The following is a 23,510-nucleotide window of genomic DNA, read 5'->3' on the forward strand; positions in this document are numbered from 1 at the left end:
CTTGAAATCAAAACTCAGTTTCCAATTCTAACTCAATTTTTCCCAGGACCTCAGAACAATTGTAATTACAGTTTGCCTTTAACATCACCTTAAATGTAGAACAATGAGCCAAGGAGCTTCACAAAGGAATGGATAGCAAGCAGTTATTGAAGAGTTAGGAGGGGTGATTGAAAGGATAGTTGAAAAGTTAGATTTTGAGGCAGCTTTAAAAGACAAAGTGAGAGCAAGCCAGAAGGGTTCAGGTTGGGAGCTGCACAAAACAGAATTGATGTGCCTGGAGGCTCCATCACCACTAGTGTTGGGAGGGGGCGCTTTGCACAGGAGGCCACTTAGCAGACCAAGGCTACTGACTGGGACGTAGTTACAAATGTCGGGTGTAATTAGGTAATGGAAAGATTTCTAAATGTTGAATTTGGTGCACTGAAAAACAGAGAACTGATCGAAGTTGGCAAGGACAGGGTGGCAGGGACACCTCAGAACAGTGGCTGGCAGTGCGGCTGATTCAATTCCTTCCTTGCGTTGCTGGGGGCAGTGTGGCAGTGAGTGTTACTCCGCCGCCTCGCTAGGGGCGGTGTGGGCTGAGTATTGTTGGCGCAGTTTCTCCGCCCCGTCGCTAGGGGCGGTGTGGGCTGAGTATCGATGGCGCAGTTTCTCCGCCCCGTCGCTAGGGGCGGTGTGGGCTGAGTATCGATGGCGCAGTATCTCCGCCGCGTCGCTAGGGGCGGTGTGGGCTGAGTATTGGTGGCGCAGTTTCTGTCGTGCGTCACGAGGGGCAGGTATGGTGTGACCCAGGCCTGGAGGTGTCTGGGCGACATCCTCCGCAATGAACTTAGTTCGTGGCGTATTGTTTCCTGTAAATCACATGGAAGCTGCGGGAAAGCTGTTCTCAGGGGCCGGCGAAGCGAACGAAGGCAGGAAGAGGAGAGCAGCATGGTGCCGGCGCTGCTCTGTGCCTTTCTAACGGCAGCGCTGACGCTCGAAGGTAAGGTCTGGGTTTTGGTTCCCAACACTCATCCCTTCCTGGGCCCTCGGGCTTGTGTTCGAGGACTAGCCGCCACTCCCCCCCCCCCCCGCCCCCAACTATACTGAGGCTCAAACCCGACGGTCCTCAGCCCGGAATTCAAGTGTGCGGCGGCGTCCTGTTTATTTTAAAACTGATGATTTTTAATTTAATTTTTGTTTAACTTAAATAGTTTAAGGCTTCAGATTTTTCTTTAATCTGCTTTTATTCTCCTCTTGGGCTAAAGCGTGTGTTGAACACGTAGCCTCGCCCCTGTGATTAAAAACAGAAAATACACGGGGAATTAGTCAAACAGGGTATGGAAAGAGAAATAGAGAGGGAACGAAAGATTGGATGAAGAGAAAAAAAGAGACAAAGTTAAATTAAGGGAAAAAATTAGAGATTTTAAAAATGTCAAATTTTAAGAACAATTTACTACCTGAAGGAATGAGACTCCATGGTTTAAATTGTTCAATTTCTGGGCCAGAGAGGTTGATTGGCACTTCATTAACAATAATCATGTTGTTAAAGTACTTATGCTCTTAATTATCAGACTTAACTTTGTGGTGAGTTTAATGTGCAATTAATGTGCCAATCCAGCAAGATCTTAAAAATAACGAGGAGGCTAAGGGCGCGATACTGTTTGTGTGAAGCAAATGGCAGAGCAATGTAAATTTATGTAAATTCTGGAGATTCGCAACTCGCCATTCACATACGCCATTATTTTTACAGCAAGATCCGACCCAATATTTCTGTTTTTTTCCCCTCCAATTTTTTCTTCTGCCCTAAAAGTGCTGTTTCATGTTTGGATATGGTGCTGCCAGCCATCTGGTGCCTCATCGAACTGGTCACTCTTCAGGTGTGAGCCTCGATGCAGGGTGGAGAGCATGATAATCGAGCACAATTTGATCCTCACTCAATGTGTACATTCAAGCAGTAGTCACTGGACAGTGATCAAGAATGGGAGTCTTGTTGATTTGTATTTCATTCCCTAGCCTAGAGGCACTAAGATAAATTGTAGTGCCGATACTGTTGATGACCTAAAGAATTAATAGATTGTAGAAAATAAATCATCAAGGCTGCACTTTGACTTCCAAAAAGCATTTGACAACTTCTATGTGAAAGGATACCATTTAAACTTCAAGTCGTGGAGATTCACATGAAAACTTGATATTAGATAAGAAACTGTCTGAAGGGTAGGAAGGAGTTTTCTTATCGGCAGGATAATAGGCTAAAAAATTTTTTGTGGGTCTACCATTCTGCTGCTAGAAAAATCGAGTCAGATTTAGTAGGGTAAACAAAGAACTGTAGTTCGTGGATTTCAATCCCCTTAATATCTAAATTTAAGCGCCAGTGTAAAAGCAACCGCAAATTGGTCAAATTCGCAGACTTATCAAACTAGGAGGGGGGTGTTAAATCTGGGATGGCAACTCAGTAACTACAAAATAAGTTGATCAAAATCTTTAGGGTAGAAAAATGACAGGTGAAATTCAGTCAGGATAAGTATAAAGTAGGAAGACAATGTGGATGTCACAAGTGCTGCATGAATGGTGTTGAAATAGCTCAGGTTGTGTCTCACCGAGAGCACTGTGTCCATTCTACCTCACCGAGAGCACTGTGTCCATTCTACCTCACCGAGAGCACTGTGTCCATTCTACCTCACCGAGAGCACTGTGTCCATTCTACCTCACCGAGAGCACTGTGTCCATTCTACCTCACCGAGAGCACTGTGTCCATTCTACCTCACCGAGAGCACTGTGTCCATTCTACCTCACCGAGAGCACTGTGTCCATTCTACCTCACCGAGAGCACTGTGTCCATTCTACCTCACCGAGAGCACTGTGTCCATTCTACCTCACCGAGAGCACTGTGTCCATTCTACCTCACCGAGAGCACTGTGTCCATTCTACCTCACCGAGAGCACTGTGTCCATTCTACCTCACCGAGAGCACTGTGTCCATTCTACCTCACCGAGAGCACTGTGTCCATTCTACCTCACCGAGAGCACTGTGTCCATTCTACCTCACCGAGAGCACTGTGTCCATTCTACCTCACCGAGAGCACTGTGTCCATTCTACCTCACCGAGAGCACTGTGTCCATTCTACCTCACCGAGAGCACTGTGTCCATTCTACCTCACCGAGAGCACTGTGTCCATTCTACCTCACCGAGAGCACTGTGTCCATTCTACCTCACCGAGAGCACTGTGTCCATTCTACCTCACCGAGAGCACTGTGTCCATTCTACCTCACCGAGAGCACTGTGTCCATTCTACCTCACCGAGAGCACTGTGTCCATTCTACCTCACCGAGAGCACTGTGTCCATTCTACCTCACCGAGAGCACTGTGTCCATTCTACCTCACCGAGAGCACTGTGTCCATTCTACCTCACCGAGAGCACTGTGTCCATTCTACCTCACCGAGAGCACTGTGTCCATTCTACCTCACCGAGAGCACTGTGTCCATTCTACCTCACCGAGAGCACTGTGTCCATTCTACCTCACCGAGAGCACTGTGTCCATTCTACCTCACCGAGAGCACTGTGTCCATTCTACCTCACCGAGAGCACTGTGTCCATTCTACCTCACCGAGAGCACTGTGTCCATTCTACCTCACCGAGAGCACTGTGTCCATTCTACCTCACCGAGAGCACTGTGTCCATTCTACCTCACCGAGAGCACTGTGTCCATTCTACCTCACCGAGAGCACTGTGTCCATTCTACCTCACCGAGAGCACTGTGTCCATTCTACCTCACCGAGAGCACTGTGTCCATTCTACCTCACCGAGAGCACTGTGTCCATTCTACCTCACCGAGAGCACTGTGTCCAGTTTTCTTCATCACGACACAAGGGAACCATTCAAGCCCTGGAGGTTTCGAGAAGAACCACAGATCTAACATCAGAGACTGAATTATTTGGAAAGACTGGAGAAACTTGAGGTTTTCAGCTTTGAAAGGAGGTGACTGAAGTTGACCGTGCAGAGTTGGATGATAGTACTCACAATGGAAAAGGCAAATTTAGGACATTAGTTAAAACTAAAGTGTGACAGTAAGACCACAGGGCATAGGTTCAAACTATTGAAAGGCAAATTGAGATTGATATCAGGAAGTTTTCACAAATGGAATGAACTTCCAGGTAGTGTTGTAGAGACAAAAACCCTGGAATCATTCTAGAAACATTCTAGATGGATGAGTTAAGAAGGGCCAAATGGCCGCCTTCATTTTTATCTGTTTTCTGACCACTGTCACTAGTGGTTTATTTAATGTAACTCAGTTGTACATTAATTTTTTTCTCACTTTTTATATATTTAGTAATGCTGTGACCTTACAGAATTCATTGTTAGGGTTCTTAGTTTTTATGGATCCCTCTGGGACCTTTGCAAAAGGAAACAAATGGAGCTTGATGGAGGTTCATCAGGAAGCTGAAGTGAAAAGAGATAATATTAGGAACATACAACAGGTTGATCTGAAAAATAGGGATTGTTTTGTGTGTAATCCTTCATCAAAATTGACCTCCTGAGTTCTGTTGAGAGCATTAACCTTTTTCAGATGCTGATTGACCTGTTATGTTTTTCTACCATTTTCTGTTTATAACCAGATTTGCAGTTTTTTTTGTGTATCTATGGTCAAGCTATTTATCCAAATGTCATTTATTTATCGATCAGCAAACTGAACTAGTTTGATGGGCATACATACATGAAATTAGTCATGTGGTACATTCTGACTTTGGGTTCAATGCAGCAATCCTGTTTACACTAACGTCAGACTGCCTATACCATACACTATGTGACTACTGAGTAATAATTTAATTTTTTTTAAAAACTAACTCTCTAATACACATTATAAAGAGACTTTAAGAAGCTGATAATGAAGTTAAGGCAGTATTGCAATCTTGAGATTTAACTAATGTTTGTAAATACTACAAATCACAAAAGTGAAGTTATCAGAACAGCTCCAATTGTGCTTTGTAACTCATTAGCAGTCATTAAGTGTTCTGGTTGAAGAAATCTGTTCTGTATGGCAGTTGTTTAAAAGCTAGATGCATGTGTTCAGCCTACTTGTCATGCTGAGTTCTGCACTTTGTCCTGGTTCCTGACTCTGAGGTCAGGGATAGGGAGTTCCACATAGAAATCTTTTTAAAGAAGCACTTGGTAAAAATGAAACTATATTTCTCTTAGTAATGAAATTGCAAGTGCCTCGACTATCTGCGGTCCAACTGTCTGCCTTCTCAATTATCCAATAGAATCTTTGCAGGGCAAAATCTTGCATGAGACATCTTATTCCACCGCCCACCACTATCTTGTCTGATGTAAATCAACCCAAGAAGGTTACTTTTGTTATTTGTATTGTAGTTGTCTTCATTCCTATGCCTACAGTACATGTAAAGACTAATATTTGGGTACTCATTGTATACCAATTTCCATTCACCAGTAAGGTGACCCAGTCATGGCAGATAATGGAGGTTCCACTGTAAATTCCAGAAAGCAGAATTTTTTTTCTCAATTATTAACTTGATCTCTTCCCTCATAATGACAATCTGTCAGATACATGGGGTTACATATTTGATACTGAGCGTGAACTGCAGTTGCTCCACTTGTGATTAATTTAGATTTTTTTCCTAAGGCAGAATAGGTGGATTGTCCAGATTGATTACTGTATCTGATGTTGCATTACTCAGACCAATGTTTTTTGTGTTTGTTGTTTTGAGGGTATGAAATTCTTCGATTTTCTCCTTGGTACTTGTGCCAATTGTAGCCAAGAATCAGACATATGATCTGCTCGCAGACTTCTGCCAGTGCTGCTGTAAGCCATTCACCAAAGGTGTGCGACATTAACCCAAGGATGTGTCTCCCTCGTTTCCATCTCCCCCGCCCCATCTTGTATGAGTGTGCGTCTGGCCTCCACTTGGCACCATCCTGTAAGTTGAGGTTAGCAGCTCAGTAATATGGCGAGAACAAACAATCAGGTTATCAGTGCATAATGCTATTGCTATTAATCTTGGTTTTAATTTGTCCCACAAAAGGGAAGAAAGGGAGTGTCTCTCTTTATGTAAAAATCTTGTTAATAAAAGAAGTCTCTTGTTTAGGGGAGGTAAAAAACCATTGAAGTTGAGAAATGTTAATTACTTTGATGTGCATATGACATTCAGTGTCTTGTATTTATTTTTGGACAGTGTTTGGAGAAATACAGTCCCCAACAAATATACAGATTCATGCTTTAAATCTAAAGTATCTGCTTAAATGGGATGATGAACAGAGAAGCAATTACAGTATGAAATATACTGTACAGTACAGAAGGTAAGCCAATAATTGCCATTTCTAAATTGAGTGTTTTAACATCTTACATTTCTATAACTCTGATCACATACAGAAAGATATCTTATAGCACTTTACAGAGCAGAATTAAAAAATGGAAGTATGTGGCAGGGAAAGTGGGAAACAAAGATGGATAGGGGCCAAAAATGATGTCAAAGAGAAGGGTTTTCCAGAAGATGGCAGGGCAGAAGGAACAAAGGGAGAGTGCAAGGGGCCTAACAGTTAGCAGATGCCAATAGTAAAGTGAAGGCAGCGGGGAATGAAGTTTAAACCAGTTTAAAGGAGTAGAGGGCGTGGGAAGGGGCATATGGCTGGAAATGATCACTGAGGTAGAGTAAGACAAACCTATGAAAGGATTTGAAAACAAGAGAAAATCTTAAAATCAATTCAGCAGGGCACAGGGAACCAGTGGAGTTTCACCAGAACAGTGCTGATAGGAGTGCAAGATTTAATGCAGGTGAGGATGTTTTAGTTTGCAGCCTGTGAAGGTAAGGAGGCTAGCAAGAAGAGATTGGAGCAGTCAAGCCTTGATGTGATAAAGATGTGGTTTAGGGTTTCAGCAGAGTGGGATTGAGGTAGTGATAGAGTTGAGTGATTAGGAAGGCCTTGTTTGTACCCTAGGAACGTGTGAAGTGTTTTTTGACTAAGTGTTCTGACAAAAGGTCTTTGACGTGAAGTGTTAACTCTTTCTTTCTCCACAGATGCTGCCTCACTTGCTGAGCTTTTCCAGCATTTTCTGTTTTTATTTCAGATTTCCAGCATCCGCAGTATTTTGCTTTTGTTTGTTTTTTTTATTATTGTATACAAATCTCTAAAGCGAGTGACGAACAGTCTGTTTTATATATAAATATAAAATTTACAATGCAGTTTGTCTATGTCTCCAATGATGTCTGCAACTACAGGCCAGTCAGTTTAACCTCAGTGGAGGGGAAGCTTTTAGAAACGAAAACCCAGGACAAAATTAATAGTCACTTGGACAAACTTGGATTAATAAAGGAAAGCCAGCACGGATTTGTTAAAGGCAAATTGTGTTTAACTAACTTAATTGAGGTTTTTGATGAGGGCAATGCGGTTGATGTGTATATGGACTTTCAAAAGATGTTTGATAAAGTGCCACATAATAGGCTTATCAGCAAAATTGAAGCCCATGGAATAAAAGGGGTAGTGGCATAGATATGAAATTGGCTAAGTGACAGGAAACAGTAGCGGTGAACGGTTGTTTTTCGGACTGGAGGAAGATATACAGTGGTGTTCACCAGGGGTCAGTACCAGGACCACTGCTTTCTTTGATCTGTTAATGACTTGGACTTGGGTGTACAGGGCACAATTTCAAAATTTGCAGACGACGCAAAATTTGGAAGTGTAGTAAACAGTGAAGAGGATAGTAATAGACTTCAAGAGGACATAAACAGGTTGGTGGAATAGGCGACACATGGCGGATGAAATTTAACGCAGACACGTGCAAAGTGATACATTTTGGCAGGAAGAATGAGGAGAGGCAATATAAACTAAATGGTACAATTCTAAAGGGGGTGCAGGAACAGAGAGATCTCGGGAATATTTTCACAAATCTTTGACGGTGGCAGGACAGGTTGAGAAAGCAGTCAAAAAAGCATATGGGATGAGGGGGGTTATCTTATGAGGAAAGGTTAGACAAGTTGGGCCTGTATACACTGGAGTTTAGAAGAATGAGAGATGATCTTATTGAAACATATAAGATCCTGAGGGGACGAGAAGGGGTAGATGCTGAGAGGATGTTTCCCCTTGTGGGAGAGACTAGAACTAGGGGCCACAGTTTAAAAATAAAGGGTCTCCCATTTAAGATGGAGATGAGGAGAAATTTTCTCTGAGGGTCGTAAGTCTGTGGAACTCCCTTCCCCAGAGAGCGGTGGAGGCAGGATCATTCAATATTTTTAAGGCTGAGTTGGATAGATTAACAAGGGAGTCAAAAGTTTTTGTAGATAGAGTAGGTAGAAAGTAGGGTTGAGGTCACAATCAGATCAGCCGTAATCTTATCAAATGGCAGAGCAGGCTCGAGGGGCCGAATGGCCTACTCCTGCTCTTAATTCGTATGTTTGTTTGGGATCCTGGGTTTTATAAATAGAGGCAGAGAGTACAAAAGCAAGGAAGTGATGATGAACCTTTATAAAACACTGATACGGCCACAACTGGAGTATTGTGTCCAATTCTGGGCACCGCACTTTAGGAAGGATGTGAAGGCCTTAGAGAGGGTGCAAAAAAGATTTGCTAGATTGGATCCAGGGATGAGGGACTTCAGTTACGTAGATACACTGGAGAGGCTGGGGTTGTTCTCCTTAGATCAGAGAAGGTTGAGGCGATTTGATAAGTGTTCAAAATCATGAAGGGTTTCGATAAAGTAAATAAAGAGAAACTATTCCTATTGACGGAAGGGTCGAGAACCAGAGGACACAGATTTAAGGTTATTGGCAAAAGAACCAATGGCGAGGAAAAGCTTTTTTATGCAGCGAGTAATGATGATCTGGAATGTGCTGCCTGAAAGGGTGGCGGAAGCGAATTCAATCATGGCTTTTAAAAAGAAATTGGATAAATACTTGAAGGGAAAAAAGTTGCAGGGCTATGGAGGAAGAGTGAGGGAATGGGACTAACTGGATTGCTTTGCTCTTACAAAGAGCTGGCATGGGCTTGATGGGCCGAATGGCCCACTGTGCTGTAACCACTCTATGATTCTAAGTCAGGTTGCTGATGCTGTAAACTATTTCAGTTCATGTAAGGTTTGTTCTTTTTCCTTAGTTACAAGGATCCATGCAAAAAGAGCACTTTTTTTCTGTTAAACTTATCACCATCAATTTACCATGCTGACCACCTGTCTTCCTCCTCATTAGTGTTCATCTTAGCGCTCCAGGACCAGAAATCTATCTTTGGCTTTGCCTCAAAATTGTAAAACCAAAATGGCAATGTCAGTAGGTCAGAGTCTAAGACGCAGCAGAATCTGGCAGCAAGAAAAACCCCAGGGGAAACTCTGATTTATGTTGAAGAAACATTTTCCTCCACCCAACCCAGTGAGAACTGACATCACACAGCCAATGGTCAGACAGTTTGAAGCAGATGAAGATGTGAAGAACTGGGGTATCGAGCTCCAGTCCCTGGTTTCTCATCACTAAACTTTCCCCTTTCTGAGTTGGGTGGGGATATTATAAGAAGTTACTTTCTTCTTGCTCCTTTTTCCCCCTGGTGTCCCCACCGAAGGATCTGTTCAGCGCCATCGCCTTTTGCTCACGGGCAGTGATCGTATGGGAGTTGGAGGCAATTATGGTATTTTCATTTTCCTCCCAATTTAGCCAGCTATTGTTAACTCTGCACTACTGTTCCTGCCACCCAGCCCTATAATCAATCCTCATGCTATTTTGGCAAGAGATGGGGCTAGGCAGGTCCAGTGCTAACTACTCTCAGCAGCTCTTCACTGCTGCTCTGGACATTTGGTACACAAGAATAATATAGGATGAGAAAAGACCAATTGGCCCACAAAAGGTGGTCTGTTTATTGCTGTAACTCTCCCAGGCTATCATCCAGGTGCATTTTAATTCCTCTGATATATTTTAATATCTATGAACCTGCCTGTCAGTTTACTCTATGCGTTGACCGTCCTTTGTATAAAAAAGATTTTCCTAATATTTTAAAAATGTATTTTCAACTAATTTAAACTTATGTCCTCTGTTCCTACCAGCCTGCCCTCCTTGGAGGCACAACAGGTAAACCACACAATGAACAGTGTGTAAGTATCAAAACTTTGTGAGGATAACACAAACTTAATCATCACAGTAAAATCCGCCTTTGATGATGATGTGGATTATAGTACTCAAATCACAATTTCCAAAAGTAAATTGCATGAAGCCTGCTTTTTCTATTATTTGTACTAATCAGTACAAATTGGTTATGCTAATCAGGTTTGAATTTCTCCTATTGCTGACACCTCTTTTTGCATAGACCTACTAATCATCTTAATTTAACTTTTCTCCTATTGCAATTCATACATATTTGCTGCATAGCTGATGTGCTGGTTCAGAGCTGATAGATCTGTATACACAAGACAAGTCTCCGCCAATAAAGCAGCTGTTATGCTGCTGCTTTAGTTTGGATCCTGGGGGATCAGCCTCTGTCATGTGGCTCCAGACGATTACACTGCTAAAGACAGCTGCCATTTTGCGGCAGCAGACTCCAATGATGACAAACTGGTACTGAGTGTGGTGCTGCTCAGTTCTTTAAAGTGGAAGAGCATCGTTGTTGAATGGCTGAGCAGAGCAGATGGGCAATTAAACAGCTGGTTGGTCAACTATGTAAAAGCTTCAATTTTGAAATCAGCTAACAGGATCAAAATATTGCTCATCTTCAGTATTTTTGAAGTTTGATCAGTATAGGATGTTTATATAGTTTACCGATCAGCTGTTCCCAACTATTCAATGTTGCTACTTACCAGTACTTTAAATAGCTGAGCAGCAGTCTACTCCAAGTGCCAGTTTTGAACAAATTGTGGTCATGTTACACTTAGAGCGAAAATAATTTTATTTTTATCTCCCACTTTTTAACAATAATAAACAATAACCATAAAACAAACCAATCCGATTGCTCCGATATGTAAGCATGTTACCTATCTCACTCTGCCCCACCTGAGTGTTCCCCAGGCCTATCCTGTTCCACCTCATCTTTGTGGCTCACTTATTCTGGCTCAGCTCCTGACCAGCACCTGTATTCAGGTTCACTGTGAGCAATGCCACGCGATCCTCTTGTTAGTTTGTAATAGTGGCATGGCTGTGTGGTGTGTTATCGACTAAAGCAGCACTTATCTAATTTTTCTTCAACTGGCCAGAGAAGAAAGCCAGCCTTTGTCTACTAAATGAAGTCAAGTTTATCATTTACAGAATTGTTGCTTGTTTCTTCATAGTGCCATTGGAGTCTGGAAAGATGTGAAGGGATGTCAAAGCATCAGCCGTACAGAGTGCGATTTCACTTCAAAAGACATTCTCTTTCTTGGGAAATATATCCTGCGTGTACGAGCACAGCGAGGGAGTCAAAAATCAGCCTGGTTGAAATCAAAACCATTTACTCCCTTCAAGCAGAGTGAGAAAAGTTTTAAAGATAAAATTCAAAGTGTTTGGGTCCACAGTGGCTTTTCATCTCTAGGATCTGCGTTCAAGCAGAGCCAAGACTGATGGGGTGCAAATCTGTCCCCTAGGATCCTACATTATATGTATATTCTGTATATGGCAAGTTTTTCTGCCTCAACACTAAAAAAGTCTTTTGTGATACTTAAGCAAAGATGTTTCAAGATCAAAAAATATAGTCTATATACTGTATTTTGCAGTATAATGTACTCATGTAAGGTATACTTTTATATGCTTCAGGGCTGTACACTTAAGCTGAGCACATAAGTGAATTATTCAATTTCTGGTTTGTTAGCTTGTGATAAGAGGGTCCAGTGCTGCTGTATTGGTTTGCTGTTTGCTGCTTTTTTTTAATGAATTTTGTGCTAGTCAAGGTTGAGGGATGCTAATTTTTTGACAATGGGATTTTTTTTTTATTCGTTCATGGGATGTGGGTGTCACTGGCGAGGCCAGCATTTATTGCCCATCCCTAATTGCCCTTGAGAAGGTGGCGGTGAACTGCCTTCTTGAACCGCTGCAGTCCGTGTGGTGAAGGTTCTCCCAAGTGCTGTTAGGTAGGGAATTCCAGGGTTTTGACCCAGCGACGATGAAGGAACGGCGATATATTTCCAAGTCGGGATGGTGTGTGACTTGGAGGGGAACGTGCAGGTGGTGTTGTTCCCATGTGCCTGCTGCTCTTGTCCTTCTAGGTGGTAGAGGTCGCGGGTTTAGGAGGTGCTGTCGAAGAAGCCTTGGCGAGTTTCTGCAGTGCATCCTGTGGATGGTATACACTCAGCCACAGTGCGCGGTGGTGAAGGGAGTGAATGTTTAGGGTGGTGGATGGGGTGCCAATCAAGCGGGCTGCTTTGTCCTGGATGGTGTCGAGCTTCTTGAGTGTTGTTGGAGCTGCACTCATCCAGGCAAGTGGAGAGTATTCCATCACACTCTTGACTTGTGCCTTGTAGATGGTGGAAAGGCTTTGGGGAGTCAGGAGGTGAGTCACTCGCTGCAGAATACCCAGCCTCTGACCTGCTCTTGTAGCCACAGTATTTATATGGCTGGTCCAGTTAAGTTTCTGGTCAATGGTGACCCCCATGATGTTGATGGTGGGGGATTCGGCGATGGTAATGCCATTGAATGTCATGGGGAGGTGGTTCGACCCTCTCTTATTGGAGATGGTCATTGTCTGGCACGAATATTACTTGCCACTTATCAGCCCAAGCCTGGAAGTTGTCCAGGTCTTGCTGCATGCATACAGACATGTGTCTGTACTATGTACTCTCAGCCCAGATGTAGTATGATTAGATGCAAAGAAAATCTCCCTCTACTCTGCTTCAGCCCCTCAAGCTACTGCAACAGTATGATATTTTTCCATTTGCTGCACTATCCATTCTGTGATGTGACCTGACTGAGTGAGATTGCCAAATTAGGAGTACTTAGGGTCCATGATTACCAGGAACTGGTTGAGATTGTTCAAACTTATTTCACATCGGAACCCTTGAAGCCATCAGACTGGCTGGAGGGTCCTGTCCTACACCATGTGTCACTCAGCCTCCTAGTTGAGTCGGCTTCACGGTGGACATATCTCCATCAAAGCCCCTCACCTGCGGACTTAGGTTAGGAGTTGAAGCTTGATGTACAGTATTGGACTTGGATGGCTAGAATATCTAAAGTGGATGTTCCGGTTAAGCTGTCATGTGTAATACTTTCACTATGTTGAAGTCAAATGTCTTCTCCGGTGATCTGATGATGAATGATAGCTACTGGACGGATAAAAGAACGTGCAAGTGGTAGTTTAGTTTGGAGACTGTTACACATGATGAGGCATGTTAGACATCTGGCTGAGCAAAAAAAGAAGTCAAGATTTTCATCCCCTCTGTCTGACTTAGGTAGGATCCCAGTCCCAGACGTAAAGGTTCTCTGCACTAGAGGTCTAGCCCATTGCGTCACATGTTCCCCAAAGCCACTTTTTGATACAAGTTGTATAAAATGAAATGGTATAACCTCATTGCAAACTCATGGAAACCTGTAAAGTAATTGTAATTGTGGGTGGGTCCAGAGTTTTGAACTCCTGACTAAAATGGATAATTAGTCAGGATCAGATTGTAAATAGGCTTGTAATAGTTTTGTAATGAGATTCAACTTTATAGAATAGCTGAATTGTTCATGTTTTCTGAAATGTTAATTTTTTATTTACCTGTTTTATGTGTACTAATTTATTGTAATTCTGCATTTGATTGTTGAATTGTAATATTTTTTTCTTTAAATTACAGATGAAATTGGTCCTCCATCGGTACATGTAAAATCAAAAGGAGATTTGCTTAATGTCCACATTTACAACCCCCAAATGGAAAATAACGAATCCATACTGAAGTTTTATGAAGACATTGTATACAGGATATCTTTCTGGAAAAATGATTCTTATGAAACTAGAAATGTATGTTCTGTGAAGTAGAGTTGCATTATATATAACATGTTAACCTCACAAAAGAAAAATTAATAGTTCAAGTTTCTCTCTTTCCCACCCATTACTAGGTTATGGTGCTATAGAGCACAAACAAACTTTCTTTATATTAAATGTTTAAATATGTATTTAGTAGTGCTTGAAATGTAGGATGTGCTCTTGTTAGATTTGTTTTAATTGGGGGAAGCAGGGAAGGTTCAGCCAGTCATTATCCTGGAACAGCTACGGAAGAATAGTTTGTGTTTGCCATCTGGAATGATACTGAGCTAAGTGAATTTGATGGTGTTAAAAATAAGTAGAACTATCAGACTCCATCAGGAAAAATGTTTAATTGATTTTAAACAAGGGTAAGACAGTTGGGGCCCATCAAGCCTGTCCCATCCAGTTGACAGTACAACTTTGCAAAACCCCAGCAATGCTTTCTCCTGAGAGGCTAATTTACCACAAACTCTGGAAAATTCCTCGCTGATTCCCTAAGACAATTAAACAAGCTCCAGGAGACCTTGGTTGCCTGTAACTTACTACAATTACAGCTAACTAGCAATTTACAACAGGGTTAATAATATTAGTTGATTTTAGCAATCCTAAAATGGACGTGTGTGTGTGTGTGTGTGTGTGTGTATATATATATATAGAGAGAGAGAGATAGAGACTGCTTCCTACATCAGTGTGTTTCTAGTCCAAACAGAGAAATATAGCTTGATTTAATTCTGGGAAATAAAATGGGAAGGATGAGTGGAGGAGAACAATTAGGAATTAGTGACTATAACATAGTTGGGTTCATTGTGAAAATAGAAAAAGATAATGAACAGTAAGAAATGAGGATGTTTAACCTAAAATAACAACAGAAAATGCTGGAGACAATCAACTCTTTCTCTCCACAGATGCTAACATTTCAGGTTGATGACCTTTCATCATGTTTAACCTATCTAACCTGACTCTTCAATCCCATCGTTTTTTTTTAAACCTTCAATTAAATACCTTTAAGTAAATAACCCTAACTTTTTGGAGCCTATCCATGCAAGTAAGAGATTTGAATCATCCTGGTAGACCTCCTGTACAACCTCACTGGAAACTCAATGTCCTTCACGATGTGCAGGGACCAAATCTGGACACAGTAGTCCCAAGTTCCAACATACTAGAACCTTATATAGCTTAAGTATAATACCTTTGCTATTGCTGTTCCCAGCAATATAAACTAATCACACTTTGCTTTCCCTCCAGCCACCTCACACTGCTTGGGTACCTATAAAGAGCAATCAACTATTACCCCCAGATCTATTACTTGATCCGTTACCTTTAATAGGTATCCCTGCATGGTATACACATACCTGGAGTTTCCTAACTTGACGTGCATGGCACTTAACTTATCCGCATTAATTGATAAATATCATAAAAATGCTTTCAAGACCACTTAATTTCCACCAAGACTGCTTGCTTCCAGCTCTGTTGAAAAGCATGTTTGTGTTGATATGATTGGACTTGGCAGTGTTGTCTTGTACAGTCAAATAGCCTGCTGACACTCTTGAGGTTTAATCTCATATAATCTTGAGGAAATTGTTAGTATTCACTTTATAATTCCCAAATTCCTGTCATTTTATAGTTTTTGGTGGAAAACTTGGTTTCTGTTTTACATATTTTCATACAATAATTTTACTCAGACTGCTTTCCTCCTCATTAGTCATTGAAAACATTGCTATGGACTGGATTGAGATAGTGCAAACTCATTTCACTTAGAAACCTTCCAGCTGTCAGAAAGGACATTATCCATCAGCAAGTCATAGTTAGTGTTGCGAATCGTCGCCTAGATGCCCTTCTATTTTTTCAATGAAATAAACTTGATAGCACCCTTTTCTTTCCTAGCCATGAATGCTTTGGATTGTTAATATGATTTTGTTTTCTGGTCTCAGGAAGCAGACCACAACATATCCCATTAGGAGAACATATAGTATTTTTGTTAATGCTTCACTTTAGACATTTAAAATCAGTACACCCTCATCTCTTGCTATGTGCATCAGTGTTGACTGGTTGGAATGCAACAGTATATCACTCCAAAAGCACTCTGCACTAAACTGCATTAACCCATGAAATTGATTTAAATTGTCTTTGTAGAGTCAAATGCTTTTAACCTGAATACTGCATTAGACTGAATCCTTTGCATAGGAAAAAAATATTACAGCAAAATGAGCAATGTGTTAAATGGAATGTTTATTACTTGTTTGAATTACAGATGAAAAACAGCACTGGTAAAGTGGTGCCACTCAAACTCGAACCTTGGACCACATACTGTCTGCGCGTTCAGGCTTTCAGCACTACATTTAATCGACTAGGACAGTTTAGTCCAGTTGTATGTGAAAAGACCGATGGTATGATTTTAATTACTTCTCTTTAAAATAGTAGTGGTAGACAGCATTGTCAAATTGACATTCCCCCGCCCCCCCCAAATCATCATTTGATATATTTAATTCTCTTGCCTCTCGTGCATTTGCACCACATACCAATTACCTGGCCAAGTGAGCGAGCAGGCCATTGTTCCGTTTGCACATTAACTTCATAGCGTAACTTGTTTGTGCTCCCATTCAGGCCAGGTTCATGGATGAACATACTGCTTTTGTTGTGGCAGTGGAATGTTCCTTCTGATTAAAATATATGGTCTTCCCAGTTGAAGGGAAGCTGTGCTGTGGGCTGTCAATAGAAGGTGGTCTGGTCGCACAAGCATTTGTGTTTCACAGGATTGGTAGTCTACTCGGTTTATTCAGTCTTGGTCAGACTGTCAGCTGGAGTATTAAAAAGAAACCTAATGGGAAAGAGGGAAAAAAATGATCTCTGTTTCAGCTTTCTTGAGTTATGCTACCCGCTGGCAGATTATTTTGCCCACCAATCTCGCTACGTCTACAGCTTAGACTCTCCCACCCTCCATTTTGGAGGAAAATCTGTGGTGATGAATTATCCATCCAACAGCAGTTTTATAATAAAATCATATTAGTTTGTATCACTTATTACTGTAAAATTGTTCTCATGCCATAAGCAAGTGAAAAGGTAAAACTGATCATGTTTCTAATTTTCTTTAGGTACTATTCTGCTGTGGCAGATTGGTGTCGCCTTCCTCATTTCACTAGCAGTTGTTTTTGTTGTGGTAGTGGGATGCTCCTTCTGTATACATCACATGTACAGATGCATAAAGTATGCCTTCTTTCCCCCACACACTTTGCCAGAACATATACAAACGGTAGGTTTCTTGTTTTACATCTGGACTTCAAATTTTGATTTTTTTTCAGCTTAAAATGTTTTTAAAGGGGAGGTGAGGAAATAGTAGAATTCATTGTATAAAATGTTTAGAAATTTAATACAGGTTTATGCAAACTACAGTAAATGTACTTTTTTTTGGATTCGTGAATATGGCATGTTATTCACATGCTAAAGTTACCAATTGCTGAGTTTTGAGGAGGACCTTTTTTGTCCTTGCTGAGTAAACTCTGGCCTTGTTTAGTGTGTTGACTTCTATCTTGAGATGAGAAGTGGCCACGTAACTTGTCATTTAAATGTGTACATTCAAGATATTAAGTCTTATGGGCATTATGATTTCAGTAGGGGATTTATTGTCAGATTGTAGAAAGCCCAACATTTGGAATTTATAGTTGGAGGTTTACTTTTTTTTATTTGTTCATGGGATGTGGGCATCGTTGGCGAGGCTGGCATTTATTGCCCATCAGTAGTTGCCCTTGAGAAGGTGGGGGTGAGCCGCCGCCTTGAACCGCTGCAGTCCGTGTGGTGAAGGTTCTCCCACAGTGCTGTTAGGAAGGGCGTTCCAGGATTTTGACCCAGCGACGATGAAGGAACGGCGATATATTTCCAAGTCGGGATGGTGTGTGACTTGGAGGGGAACGTGCAGGTGGTGTTGTTCCCATGTGCCTGCTGCTCTTGTCCTTCTAGGTGGTAGAGGTCGCGGGTTTGGGAGGTGCTGTCGAAGAAGCCTTGGCGAGTTCTGCAGTGCATCCTGTGGATGGTGCACACTGCAGCCACAGTGCGCCGGTGGTGAAGGAAGTGAATGTTTAGGGTGGTGGATGGGGTGCCAATCAAGCGGGCTGCTTTATCTTGGATGGTGTCGAGCTTGATTATTGTTGGGGCTGCACTCATTCAGTCAAGTGGAGGGTATTCCATCACACTCCTGACTTGTGCCTTGTAGATGGTGGAAAGGCTTTGGGGAGTCACTCACCGCAGAGTACCCAGCCTCTTACCTGCTCTTGTAGCCACAGTATTTATATGGCTGGTCAATGGTGACCCCCAGGATGTTGATGGTGCGGGATTCAGCGATGGTAATGCCGTTGAATGTCCATGGGGAGGTGGTTAGACCCTCTCTTGTTGGAGATGGTCATTGCCTGGAACTTGTCTGGCACAAATGTTACTTGCCACTTATGAGCCAAAGCCTGGATGTTGCCTGCATGCGAGCTCGGACTGCTTCATTATCTGAGGGGTTGCGAATGGAACTGAACACTGTGCAATCATCAGCGAACATCCCCATTTCTAACCTTATTGTAATTAAGGAAATTGGAGGGAAGGTCATTGATGAAGCAGCTGAAGATGGTTGGGCCTAGGACACTGCCCTGAGGAACTCCTGCAGCAATGCCCTGGGGCTCAGATGATTGGCCTCGAACAACCACTCCCATCTTCCTTTGTGCTAGGTATGACTCCAGCCACTGGAGAGTTTTCCCCCTGATTCCCATTGACTTCAATTTTACTAGGGCTCCTTGGTGCCACACTCGGTCAAATGCTGCCTTGATGTCAAGGGCAGTCACTCTCACCTCACCTCTGGAATTCAGCTCTTTTGTCCATGTTTGGACCAAGGCTGTAATGAGGTCTGGTGCCGAGTGGATCTGGTGGAACCCAAACTGAGCATTGGTGAGCAAGTGCCGCTTGATAGCACTGTCGACGACACCTTCCATCACTTTGCTGATGATTGAGAGTAGACTGATGGGGCGGTAATTGGCCGGATTGGATTTGTCCTGCTTTTTGTGGACAGGACATACCTGGGCAATTTTCCACATTGTCGGGTGGATGCCAGTGTTGTAGCTGCACTGTCAGGCTTTCAAGGAGGTGAAGAATATCTTCAAGTAAATTTGCTAAGAAGCATAGTGAAAAGATTAGAAAGATGGTGTACAAAAGATTTTTATTTAAAAGTAGAAAATAAAAAAATTCTCTGGCTAGCAATAGATTATTATTTTGTCACCAACTCCAAGAGTTTGGTGCTTTTAAAATATTGCCCATCTATTTTGACAAGTCTCCCTCCTAGCTGTTTGCCAATGTGGTTCCAAAGATAAAGTTGTAAAATAATCAGGGGTCTGAGTGCCGGTTGCCCTCCCAACATCTGATCCGTAACTTGGTCCCACCTAATGAGCAGAAAGGGGTGAAAGAAGAAAGGTAGGTCACCACGGGTGGAATTCTTGTAAGGTGTCAGTTTTGGTTTAGTGGTAGCACTCGTCTCTGAATCAAAAGGATGTGGGTTATCGTAGAATTATAGAATGGTTACAGCACAGAAGGAGGCCATTCGGCCCGTCGAGCCCGTGCCGCCTCTCTGCAAGAGCAATCCAGCTAGTCCAACTCCCCCGCCCTTTCCCTGTAGCCCTGAAAATTTTTTCCCTTCAAGTACTTATCCAATTCCCTTTTGAAAACCCCAATTGAATCTGTTTCCACCAGCCCCTCAGATCATAACCACTCGCTGCGTTTTTTTTAAAAGAAAGATTTTCCTCATGTCGCCTTTGGTTCTTTTGCCAATCACCTTAAATCTGTGTCCTCTGGTTCTTGACCCTTCCGCCAATGGGAACAGCTTCTCTCTGTCTAGACCCCTCATGATTTTGAACACCTCTATCAAATCTCCCCTCAACCTTTTTTGCTCTAAAGAGGTCAACCCCAGCTTCTCCAGTCTTATCCATGTAACTGAAGTCCACCATCCCTGGAACCATTCTAGTACATCTTTTCTGCACCCTCTCTAAGGCCTTCACGTCCTTCCTAAAGTGCGGTGCCCAGAATTGGACACAACACTCCAGTTGCAGCCAAACCAGTGTTTGGTAAAGCTGGAGCGTAACTTCCTTGCTTTTGTACTCTATGCCTTTATTTATAAAGCCCAGGATCCCGAATGCTTTTTTTTACTGTTTTCTTAACTTATACCCCCAAGTATCTCTGTTCCTACACCCCCTTTAGAATTGTACTCAGTTTATATATTCTCCTCATTCTTCCTACCAAAATGTATGACTTTGCACTTCTCTGCATTAAATTTCATCTGCCACGTGTCCGTCCATTCCACCAGCCTGTCTCTGTCCTCTTGAAGTCTATTTCTATCCTCACTGTTTATTGCACTTCCAAGTTTTGTGTCATCTGCAAATTTTGAAATTGTGCCCTGTATATCAAGAAAAGCAGTGGTCCTAGTACTGACCCCTGGGAAACACCACTGTATACCTTCCTCCAGTCTGAAAAACAACCGTTCACTGCTCTCTGTTTCCTGTCACTTAGCCAGTTTTGTATCCATACTGCCACTGCCCCTTTTATTCCATGGGCTTCAACTTTGCTGATAAGCCTATTATGTAGCACTTTATCAAACACCTTTTGGAAGTTCATATACACCACATTGCCCTCATCAAAAAACTCAATCAAGTTAGTTCAACACAATTTGCCTTTAACAAATCCATGCTGGCTTTCCTTAATTAATCTGCACTTGTCCAAGTAACTGTTCATTTTGACCCAGATTATCGTTTCTAAAAGTTTCCCCACCACCGAGGCTAAACTGGCTTGTAGTCACTGGGTTTATCCTTGCACCCTTTTTTGAACAAGTGTGTAACATTTGCAATTCTCCAATCCTCTGACACCACCCCCGTATCTAAGGATGATTGGAAGATTATGGCCAGTACCTCCACAATTTCCACCCTCACTTCCCTCAGCAACCTAGGATGCATCCCATCCGGACCTGGTGACTTATCTACTTTTAAGTACAGCTAGCCTTTCTAGTAACTCCTCTTTATCAATTTTTAGCCCTCAAGTACCTCTTCTGCTCCCCACACCTGAGACTTGAGCACATAATCTAGGCTGACACTTCAGTGCAGTACTGAGGGACAACTGCACTGTTGGAGGTGCCGTCTTGCATACAAGACTTTAAACCGAGGCACCGTCTGCCCTCTCAGGTGGACATAAAAGATCCCAAGGTACTATTCACACAAGAGCAGGGGTGTTTTCCCATTGTCCTGTGTATATCCCTCAACCAGCATCATTAAAATAGATGATTTGGTCGTGTATCTCATTGCTGTTTGTGGGACCTTACTCTGTGCAAATTGGCTGCCACGTTTTCCTACATTATAATAGTGACCACACTTCAAAATGTACTACATTGGCTGTAAAGCACTTTGGGATGTCCTGAGGTTGTGAAAGGTGCTATATAAATGCAAATCCTTTCCTTATTTAAAATAAAAGACATGATCTTAGCTCTGTATAAAATATTATAGCCAGATATACAATTCTATTTACCACCCTCTCCCCTTTGTTTTATTCGCAGTATTTCAGTGAATCTTCCCAGAATGCTCCTTTCCTTGTGCTGGCATCGGAAGATGCCGAGGAGTGCTGTGACCAGATCAAAGTCATTTCTGAAACAGAAAGCTGGAGTTCCTATTCTGGTTCCTCTGCACCAAGTACTGAGTGTGAGCAATATGATCAAAGTGGTGGAACCAGTACAGATTCTGGACAATTTTCTAATGAAGAAAGCTCCAGGAGTGGTGGTATTGAAGAATCAGAGGAAAGAATGTTAACAGAACTAGATTTACATACATAGATTATGTACTTTTGTGATAAAACTGAAGTTTTTCCACTGAGTCCCAACTTCTTTTTGCATTGCTGAAGCTGCCATATGCAAGTATGCCGGGTGTGTTTGTGTGTGAGAGAGAGAGAATTGTTACCAGGCTTATTTAGTGTTTTGGTGCCCAAACATTTTTAATATGTAATGCATTTGTTTTAGGTGCTATTAGTTCATCGTAACTTATTGCTTCTGCCACGCACTGACAGACCTGTAACCACTACTACTTCACCCTTGTGTTATACAGACTGAAATGCCCACTCTAGATATAAATCAAGTTTGGAAGGACAAAATCTATAATTGTACAACTGGATCTGTTTCACAGTTCAAGTAGACAAGATGCAAAAATCTAATGAAGATTTCACACAGCCACCATTGTACTTAACTGAAATCCTAGTGACAATGCTGATAGTGTCGGTAGAGCACATGAGCAAAGTTGCAAGATGCTTTCAAACAGCAATGCCAAGATATATTAATGTAACTGTACTAGATGTCCAGTGTTAATGTAATTAAGATTTTTTTAAATAAAAGTGTACGTCCCTTAATTTGGCATTGTTAATGGAATCCATAAGGAAATAATTCTGACTCCCTCAGTTGCTAACTGCATGGTGTGGTATTGATCCATAGGGAGTGGAAGAATTGTAGGTTCAGTGCCTGGTTACTGTTGTGTGAACTTACTTCAGCCAGATTACCAATGAAATGTTACAGTAGGCTTCCTTGTGCCTGAGTTAGGGAAGGAAACAATCAGCCTTGTTCCTGCTAGTGAGTACTGTACTTAAATACCTGCTGGAAGGAGTGAGGGCAAGATCAGAGCTCCACCTATATAGCAATAGCCCTCCTCATCTCATCACAGGTGTATTGTCCATGGTTTGGGGAGACTTTGAAAGAGAAAATTACACTAAAAAAGTTTTAAAACAAACAATTGAATTGTGTTGTTAGGGATTGTAAGCAGTCATTAGTGCATGCTCCAGTGCAGTGGATCAAGAGTTTCCTTTCATAGGGAGTTCAAGGTGATCTATCGAACTTCCACTATGCAGTTGCAGTCACAAGCTACTGATTTTCAGATTACATGTGGATTTAAACATTTGAGATTCATCTCTCTTCCCCACCTGAGTTTTTTTTCCCAAGGGATAAACAGTTCTCCAGACTCAGTTTATAATTAGTCAAGTGTTATTCCATACTACTGATCTGTGTGGAAACACAATTAGGGTTCAGATCTAATGGTACCAAGTGTACTATATCTCCATGCAAGGGCTTTCTCTTCAGCATTCCTGACCATTTTATATCATCCTCACTGCCACTCCTGGATTAAGTGGATGTAAGAATGCAGAATATTGTTTTGTTTTTCTCTGCCTTGTACTGAGTTTTCTTCCTTCATTTGCCACATTTGGCTTTGTTGTTTTGCACTGAATTTGTAAAAATATTTTGTATTTTATACCGTAGAGAGCAGTAGGAAGAAAAGCTGCTGAAATAAATGTAAGAAATGGGTACAATCTATAATAATCTCTCAATATTAAACTGTATTCTTTATTGTTTTCATTTACTTAATTATCACTAAATAAACCTTTTATTTTTACTTAAGTCATTTACAAAGGCACGGGTTAATCAAGGACTGTCGGCATGGATTTGTTAAGGGAATGTAGTGTCCAACTAACTAGATTAAATTTTTTGAGCAGGTAACAAGGAGGGTTGATGAGGGTAACGTATTTGATGTAGTCTACATGGCTTTTGACAAGGTCCCATGTGGCAGACTAGTCAAAAAAAAATAAAAGCCCATGG

The 23,510-nt window shown here is 41.9% G+C and overlaps 1 protein-coding gene across 2 annotated transcripts; it reads left to right on the forward strand.

The window, feature by feature from the left end:
• Positions 1-746: 746 nt before the first annotated feature.
• Positions 747-23,249, forward strand: LOC137327423 (interferon alpha/beta receptor 1a-like). Of its 2 annotated transcripts, XM_067993209.1 has the most exons (8): positions 747-982; positions 6,172-6,295; positions 10,020-10,067; positions 11,235-11,410; positions 13,707-13,870; positions 16,128-16,263; positions 16,969-17,126; positions 21,438-23,249. In XM_067993209.1, exons 1-8 carry the CDS (start codon positions 931-933, stop codon positions 21,708-21,710), a joined length of 1,131 nt encoding a protein of 376 aa, XP_067849310.1. In that variant the 5' UTR covers positions 747-930; the 3' UTR covers positions 21,711-23,249. The 2 variants fall into 2 exon arrangements, with proteins under 2 accessions (XP_067849310.1, XP_067849311.1); XM_067993210.1 differs by lacking the exon at positions 10,020-10,067.
• Positions 23,250-23,510: the final 261 nt, after the last annotated feature.

This window comes from Heptranchias perlo, chromosome 11 (assembly GCF_035084215.1).
Source record: "Heptranchias perlo isolate sHepPer1 chromosome 11, sHepPer1.hap1, whole genome shotgun sequence".
Classification (NCBI taxonomy): Eukaryota; Metazoa; Chordata; class Chondrichthyes; order Hexanchiformes; family Hexanchidae; genus Heptranchias; species Heptranchias perlo.